This window comes from Vipera ursinii, assembly GCF_947247035.1.
Source record: "Vipera ursinii genome assembly, chromosome: 15".
NCBI lineage: Eukaryota > Metazoa > Chordata > Lepidosauria > Squamata > Viperidae > Vipera > Vipera ursinii.
The window spans coordinates 202117-211104 of record NC_139528.1 but is presented as its reverse complement, the minus strand read 5'-3'; the positions used below and the strand labels follow the sequence as shown (position 1 = coordinate 211104).

Genomic DNA, 8988 nt, shown 5'->3' with positions numbered 1-8988 from the left:
GTGGTAAGCTTGGCTCTTCCTGGCCCTCCCGCAGGGGGGGAATCCAAGCCCCCCCATCACACTTGGCAAGCAGAGAGGCGCAGGCGGCAAGGGCCCAGGTGTGTCCCCTGTGCTGGCAGTGAGTGGGGGTCAGAACAGGTGAATCCCGGGGGGGGGTGTGCCATGAACACGGCCAGAGGAGCTCCGGTGGCAGGACTCATGCCCTCTGGGGTGGGCAGGAGAAGAGGGAAGGGGAGCCAAGGAGAGAAGACCGCGACTCCCCCTCGCATACTAACGAGCTGGCTTCTCAAAGAGCTTTTTGTCTCTTGCAAGCTCCATTCAGGCCTTCTCCTGGGGGGCAGACAATGGGGCTTCTGTCCTGCCTGCTCTTCTTACCAAACAGTCAAATGCTTTCACTCCCCCCCATCTCTTCCCCCTCCCCACAAGCCTGGCCGGATCCGGGCAACTGAGCTTGGCGGTTTCCAATATCTGCAGAGGTCCAGTGGGGAGCCTCGGCCCACATTGCCCTCCCGTCCTGGGCCTTGCAATGGGCCCGAGCCAATGGAAGGGACGGATATGGCTAGCCGTATCCCAGGAGAGAGCGTTGGGGGCTGGAGAAAGGGGGTCGATTGGCCAGAGGGAGGGGAGCAGGGCTACAAAACCCTTCCTCACCAACTGCAGCCAATGGAGGCGGACCTTGGGCTGGTGTCCGGGAAAGGCCTAAGCTGGCAGATACCCCATGCGTCCCATTGGAGTTGGGGGCCGAGAAACCCCCAGCCTGGCCTGCAGCAGCCCTACAAGATGCCCAACTGGCACTGCAGCTGTAACGCTCCAACCGTTCGGCTGCACCGGTTGGTAGCCTGGTTGGTATTTAAGCACCTCCTGTGTTTCCCCAATTCTTGACCTGCCAGCCAGGCTGCTGAGCATGATGGGAATGATTCCACAGGGCCAGCGCGGCCGCAAGAGTGTCTGGGAAGCAAAGGGTGAGCCATTTGGATGCAGGACATTGTCCAGCCCAGCCTTGACTGAGAGTCTGAGGGATGTGGGCTGGCCTTGCCCCACTTTGCTGGGTTCTCTGCCCCCGGCCAGACCCCTCGATGCCCAAACACAAGTTTTAACAAGCTGATGCTTGTTCTGAGTGCTACCCAGCTGCCCGGGAGGGAGAAACGTGTGTGCAGCACCAGCTTTTAAGGCAACCCCTGTTTACAGTTTAACCACATTTGCTGAAGGCGAGGAAGGAGCTGCTGCGTTTGTTCCCCAGCCTTCGGAAGGCGTCCTCAGAAAGTTCCTGGATGCCAGGGGTGGCTGGTTGGCTTCCTCGGATACCACCAGATTGGGGAGCGGGCAGGAGCTGCCTGAAGTCTTAAGAAAGAGGCGTAAGCCCCCCCCCCAAAAAACCCCGCTCCCTGGTTCAGCAGAGAGCATTTTGCTGGCACCCCCCCCCCCCTTCGCTCTCCTTCCGAATCCGTCTCTCTGAAAATCCCAGGTGCTTAGAAAACAACATGAGGCCATTTATTTGGCAATCCAGATCTGGGGCAGCCAGGATCTCAGGCAGAAGACAATCTTTGGGAGATTAAGCCCTGGCCAGGTTTTCTAGAGGAAAAATAGTTATATATTATGTTCTTCTTGTAAAACAGGCTGTAAACTTTTACATACTGTGGCAGCCTCATTCCCTGCCTAATGAATGCAGGCTGAGGCAGACTGAGTTAATGTTTAATGCCTCCAAGATGTTAACAGCAGCCACTTATGGGCCTTTTGAGGGACCGCTTTGGGCCATGTGGGGGCCGGATTGGCAGGGGGCGGGTGAGGGTGAGAAGGCACTGTTTTGGGCAGAAAAGAAAATCAGAGTTCCAACAGGTGCAGCTTCACGGCGTCTGGCACCCTCCATAAAGGCTCAGATGCCCACTGGGAGTTTGCTCTGGCCAAGGGGCAGGGGGCCTCCAGGGTGTGGCTCTAGGAAGGGCAGAGGCACAATGGGGTCCGTGGAGGGGGCTGCTTTCCTCCCACAAAAACCCCCCAGGATGGTGGTTCATTCACTGATTGTTAAAAGGCTTTTTCAAGCAACCGGGAGGATATTTTCTTCTTTGCTGGGAACAGGATTAAAAGGGGGTGAGAGCTTGAAGAATGGACAATCCATTCAATGGGCATCATACTCTGTGTGTGTGTGAGAGAGGAGAGAGGGAGGGAGGGAGGGAGGGGGAGACTCAGCTCCTTGTTTTTTCCCCACAATTCACTGGGCTTCACATGCAGGGAAGGAAGGATATCAATAAAGTCAAAGTGCTAGGAATCCATTAAACTGTGAACGAGGGGGGCTGTGGGGTAATAGAAAAGGGGGGTCAAGAGCCCCTCAAGAAAAGTCAGAAGACTGTAGAGCTGTAGAAGAATAGTGGGTTGGCAAGGAGTGCCATTTCATGCTCCCCCACCCCGGGACAGAAGTTGTGGGGATTTACTGCTCTTTTGTGGTTCATCCCGAACGCAGGTGTGATTCCCCCCCATATCCCTCTGGTGTGAGCCCTCCTTACCTGCCCCTCTTTCCCTCTTGCTCTCTCCTCTGCCCAGATGACCTCAGCCACCAAGGTGTACTACAGCCAGACCACCCAAACCGACAGCCACCCCCTGATTGGCCCAGTGCTGCGGAAGAGGAGGGTCATGACCAAGGATGGACGAAGTAACGTGCGCATGGAGCACATCACGAACAAGCGCTTCCTGTACCTGAAGGACCTCTGGACGACCTTCATCGACATGCAGTGGCGCTACAAGCTGGTCCTCTTCTCAGCCTCCTTTGCCGGCACCTGGTTCCTCTTCGGGGTCGTCTGGTACCTGGTGGCCCTGCTGCACGGGGACCTGCTGGAGTTCGGCCCTCCAGCCAACCACACGCCGTGCGTCATGCAGGTCCACACGCTGACCGGGGCCTTCCTTTTCTCCCTGGAGTCCCAGACGACCATTGGCTATGGCTTCCGCTACATCAGCGAGGAATGCCCACTGGCCATTGTCCTGCTCATCAGCCAGCTGGTCCTCACCACCATCATGGAGATCTTCATCACCGGCACCTTCCTGGCCAAGATTGCTCGGCCCAAAAAGAGGGCCGAGACCATCAAGTTCAGCCAGAACGCCGTGGTGGCTCAACACGACGGCAAAACCTGCCTGATGATCCGGGTGGCCAACATGCGGAAGAGCCTCTTGATCGGCTGCCAGGTCACAGGGAAACTCCTTCAGACCTACCTCACCAAGGAAGGTGAGAATGTCCGGCTGAACCAGGTCAATGTGGACTTCCAAGTGGACACGTCTTCCGACAGCCCCTTCCTCATCTTGCCACTCATCTTCTACCACGTGGTGAACGAGCGCAGCCCCTTCCGGGACCTGGCCCTGCGCACAGGGGAGGGCGACTTTGAGCTGGTGGTCATCCTCAGCGGCACCGTGGAGTCCACCAGCGCCACCTGCCAAGTCCGCACCTCTTACCTGCCGGAGGAGATCCTATGGGGCTACGAGTTTACCCCGGTCATCTCTCTCTCAGCCAGCGGGAAGTACGTGGCTGACTTCAGCCTGTTCGAGCAAGTGATCAAGGTGGCCCCTCCATGCTGCCTCCACGAAACCGTGCGTTTTGGTGACCCCGAAAAACTGAAGCTGGAGGAATCCTTCCGGGGGAGAGCCGAGCGGGAAAGCGCCCCGCTGAGTGTGCGGATCAGCAACGTCTGAGCCCTCCTGGGGGGAACTGGTCCCCCGTAGCTTCTAGGCGTCCCTCGCAGCCTCCCTCCCTCCCTCCTGCCCGGCCACGGGGGCCCCTGCTCTCCTGCCAGCCTCTTCAGCTGCAGAGGGGGGAGAGGCTCCCCAAAACAGAAGGCAGCCTTGCTTTTATTCCCCAACTAAAGGAACTCTTCCTCCTCCTCTGCGCTTCTGTTTTCCCCTTTTCTAAAAACAGGCAGAGTGGCGGAGGCTGGGCTCACCAGTCAGGCAGGCTCGAAAGTGGCTGTGGCTGAAGTGGCCTGGGAGTGAGGATTCTGTGGATACAGCTCTGCTCCGGCCACGTAGGGTCACGGGATCCTGGCTATGGACCTCCAAAAGCTTGGGAACCCCAAGCCACAGGTGGCTGGAGCCTTGAGGAGGAACTCTAAGGGTCCTGGCCTCTGCGCGCACGCACACACACACACACACACACACACAGAGAGAGACACAGAGAGCTGCAGTTTTTCTGCTATTACTGTAAACCATCAAAATGCTGCACTTTTTAAGCCCAGGAAGGAGGATGAAGGAGAGGCAGCAACCCAGAGCAAGTGGGCCCTCCCTACTACGAGGACAGAGAGCAGCAGGAAAGAAAAATAAAAGTGGGAAGAGGAAGAAGGGCACCGTCGGCTGGGGAAACCCACTTGATTCCATGCTAGTTAAAAATCAGCTGGTGGTGCCTTTTCCTCAAGCTAACATAAAGCTTCATCCTTGTCACTTTCATCCAGCCAAACTCAATCCAAGTATTTTCTTTCAAAAGGTAAGATAAATATTTCAGCAAATGGGGAAGGAAAACAGGCACAAAATGCTTCATGGACTTTGAATCCTGCCTGTTTGCAAAGTGCCTGATCGAGGGGGAAATGTGCCAGCGCCCCAAAGTGTGCCAGAAAAAATCCGCTCAGGGGGAGAAGGAATCACTCTGGGCACACGCCTGTTTGCAGGTGGAGGCCCACTTCAGTCAGGGTCGCCCCCAAGAAGAGCCCGTCTCCTGCCTTTGCAGTGGAACCTGTTGGGGTCTTCAGAGGCTCTCCCAGAGCTGGAGGAGCGAGGCGGTGCGGGAAACCTCTGATCTGCAGCAGCCACGGAGAGTGGGGTCGACCGGGCTGTGGGGCAGGCGGGTCAAAGCTGCTGGCTCTGGGAGGGAGTCAAGCTGGCCTGGCCTGGCCTGGATGGTTTCTCTGGGGAGCAGAAGAGCCCAGACTGGTGTTTTGCACATCAAGACAGAGGGAGAGTGTAACTTCCTCTTGGGACGTAAATGTCTGTTGTGATATTTATATATGTTTATTTATATAAATGATCTATATGTTGCTACTCAAAACACAAAGCAAAGAAGAAAAGAGTGAAGGAGTGAGGTTGCACTTTGTCAAAAACAAGTGAAAGAGCAGACACAATGTGGTCAGCACCAAAAAAGGAAGTTAATCATAGGTTACTCTGTGGTCCTCATCCCTCCCTCCCACTGCTTCAAATATCCAGAGATTTCCTTCCTTCCTTCCTTCCTTCCTTCCTTCCTTTTTTCTTTTCTTTTTTCTTTTCTTTTTTAAAGTTTGCACCCTGGACATATACCTAACAAACAGCACTTCATCGGTAGATTGAGATGTGCTGTCTTGGCCTAAGATCCACGTTCCTTACTTGCAGGTGAGCTTAAGCGACAAAACTAATTGCTACCCCTCCCCCTCAATTTCACAGAGTCATTCAGTCTATGCAAGGCAAATGCAAGACCTGGAGATTTGGAGAGACCAGCTGGATCAGTATGTGCCATTCAAATCCATTTGGATCTACTGGAGATCCGGCTGTAAAGCTTTGGGAGACACGGGAGGGAGGAGGAAGAGGTTGACTTAATTCTTCTTTCTTCCTCTTCCTTCTAAACCCAGGATATTTCAGGGTGAGTTGTCCCCCCAGTTCCCCCCCAGGTAGGAGGAAGGGGCCTTGTGTGAAGTCGGTCCCACCAGATTTGCAGGCCTCGAATAAAGAAAGAATATTTTTATTTTTTGGAAACAAAGATGCTGCGCAGAAGAAGAAAGACAGAGTAGAGGAAGGTTTCCCGGTGTTTCTTTCAGATATTTGGGGTTCGCGCACGCAGACAGGAAAACAGAAAGGGAGCTTAGAGACAAAAATTTGATGCAATACAAAAACTGGGATTGTGCAATATACCTCTTCATTACACATTTTGTGAAACATCCTGGGTGCCATTTGCGACACGGAGTCAGAAGGCTGGGCATTTTAACAAAGCAGTTACTATGAGCAGCCCAGATCCAGTTGATGTCCTGTCACGCCTCAGGCCAGGTACCAACAAACACACCCAGAGGGGGTTGTGAAACTTGCTGAGAAGTGTGGGAAGCAAATAAAGAAGGAGCAAAGGAAAGGATTCCTGGTCAAAGTCCAAGCTGGCCATAACCACTGACCAATGGTCATTTCTCCGGCCCTTTATGCTACCAGACACTCTTAGGTTTAGCTTTCTGTGGCTGAATCAACATGATTCTCTGGAATTTGTGACACACAAAAAAACACACACACCAATAAGGACAGATGTTTTGATGACTGAGTTCAAACTGCATGTTAATCTGATTCCCGTTTTTTAAAACGTTTATTTTGTGCCTAGTAATTATGTACTGTACTTCATAAATATGAAGGTTTTTATCCACTGAAGACTTTTTGCACTAAAAGTCCAATTTTATTGGCGGGTAAAAGGGAGCTGTTTTCTTCTGTTTAGAACGAAATCACTAAATAAAGACAAGTTAAAGAGTCAGATTTTCAAATGTCTTGCAGGGCACGGAGGTGTTTCTGAAGGGGGGGGGGTCCCAGCATTTTCCAAGCGGGGAAGCTTCCTACAACGACCCGCTCACACGCACAACGGCAAAGTAACCGCAGGATTTGGAGGAGCGCAGCAAACGGCTCTTCCCAGACCCAAATTGGTCCCGGCTGGAATTGGGGGGCCCTCCCCGCTCCCTTCCTCGCCTTCCACGCGAGAGTGGCCCTCGGCGAAGAGGCATCGGGGCCAAGCGGGCTGCGGCCAGGAAGGGCTCTGTCCGCCAGCAAGGCCGGCAAAGGCGGGAAGGGGGGGGACTTGGACTCCCCGGGAGCTGCCCCGCTTCGGTCTCGGCTTCTTCCTCCGCGCGTGGTCGAGCATTTACTCCCCGCAGGGAGCGCCGTCCCGCCCTGCGCCCCCAGCGGGTACAGCCCGCGCGTCCCCCTTTCCAAACCTGACAAGGCTTCGCCGCCACCGGGGGGGCGCCCTTTCCCGACTCCGCGGGGTGCTCCGGTCCGCCTGCCCGCCCAGCCCCAGCCCCGGTGCAGCCCGACCCGACCCGAACGAGCGCGGCCGCGGAGCGAGGAAGACGAGGCTCCCGCGGGGCTTCGGTCCCCGACGCGCTCTGCCTCCCGGGGCTCCGGCAGCTTCTGAACTCCTCTCTGCCGTCAGGGGGCTCCGGTTGGGCAGGCTCAAGGCCCTGGACGGCACCTCGTCGTCCCCCTCGCTCGATTTCTCCCGCGGCCTCATTCACGGCCAGTGTCCGCTCCGAGCCAGGGGTGCCCCGTTCCGGAGTGGCAAAGCACCCACCGGCCCCACCTGAAAGCATAAAGCTGCGGTAAGCGGCAGATTTATCTGGCAGGTCAGCCCCGCCGTCTAGCGCACAGTGAGTCCCCAGCAAAGCAGCCCCGGCGCCGGGTTCGGCTCTGAACGAGCCCCAAAGGCCGCCAAAGGCAGAGCCGCTAAAGAGCGCGGTCGGCAGGAAGGGGGGAAGGGTCCCGTTGTGCCCCGGGAAGCCTCTCTGGGGTCACGGAGGTCAGCACTGAGTCCAACGTGCCGGGGGGGGCAGGGGGAGGAGGGGACCTTGCAGGGTCCAGGGTCTGGGTGAGGCTACCTTCCCCCCCCTAACCACCACCCCCGGAGACGCCCTGCCAACCGGAGCCCGAAACAGCGCCCAGACGATGGCAACTCTTGGAGGACTCAGATTGCTTGACTGACTGCTCCGCTTTCGTTAAACGAGGAGAGAGAAGAGACGCTCGGCCGGGGGTGACGTCACCACGCAGCCCCCCTCCCTGCCCTCCCCCCCCCAGGCTGTGCGACGCTGTGCTTGAAAAGAGTGCCAATGAGTTTGGACAGGTTTTTCAGGTGTTAAGCTGGAAATTGCACAAACCCTACAAACCACAAGCTGCACAAAGTGTTCAAATTGTACAAACAGTACAAACTGCCTGCTTTTCCCAGAAGTGAAGCTTCACGTGCGGGGGGGGGGGGGGGGGCGGGGGAATTATAAAGCATTTAAAACAATTTATATATATAACATGGGACAAATCTTTATTTCCTGTGTCAGCCTACCTGAAGGCCATCGACAGGCAGTAGTCATATTTGTGTAAATTTTAAATTGCTAACAAAGAATTAAGGGAGACTGATATGCATTTCAAACTTATTAGTTTTCATCAGTCAGCCATACCCTTCTGAGATTCGAACCTGGGCTGATTGCACATTAGGCAGTTGTTTTCACCTCTAAGCCACAGGATCTCTCTCGCTTTGTTAGCTGAGAAGCAAGGGGAGATATATGTCAAATGCTTGTTAACTATTTTTAGGAGCTCACTGGGCAGCTCATAGTAATATATATATATTTTATTAATTTTCTCTTACATACATATATTAATTTTTCAACCAACGTGCTGTCTGAGTATAACAATGCTAATACATATTCAATTCCTAATCCTTCATTCTTTTCTCTAGCCATTGATAAAATAAATCCCAAGTTTGATAATATTCTGTTTCTTCTTTATCTTTCAATTTCATAATCTGTCCATCTCTGCACATTCAAGTGTTTTTCTGATTATTTCTTCCTCTGGTGATAGTCCTTCATTTTTCCCAATAGTGAGCAAAGATTGTTCTTGCTGCTGTAGTGATGTGTAAAATCAAATATAGGCTTTGTTTGTTTATCTTTTCTGGCATTATGCCTAATAAAAGTTCAGGTTTAAAATCAACATGTTCTCCCAACATTTTTTTTCTAACCAAGTGTGTATCTTTTTCCAATAGCTTTGTCATATGTCCACCAAACATGATAGTACGTGCCTGAGTTATGCTTACGTTTTCAGCATCTATCTGACATATTTTTAAACATTTTTGCTAATCTTGCTGGTGGCAAGTGCCATCTATAAAACTTTTTATATAAATTTTCTTTATACAAAGTTGACATTGTTAATTTATAATTTCTCTCCCATAACTTTTGCCACTTTTCTAGTTCTATATTATAACCAAAGTTTTTCGCCCATCTTATCATTGTTTCTTTAACTTGTTCACTTTCCATTTCCAGA

General features: G+C 53.2%; 1 protein-coding gene across 1 annotated transcript; it reads left to right on the top strand.

The window, feature by feature from the left end:
- Positions 1–2538: 2538 nt before the first annotated feature.
- KCNJ10 (potassium inwardly rectifying channel subfamily J member 10) lies at positions 2539–3675 on the top strand (the record flags this gene model as incomplete). Its single annotated transcript, XM_083374088.1, has 1 exon — positions 2539–3675. The coding sequence occupies one exon, from the start codon at positions 2539–2541 to the stop codon at positions 3673–3675; it is 1137 nt and encodes a 378-aa protein (XP_083230214.1).
- Between the last annotated feature and the right edge of the window lie 5313 nt (positions 3676–8988).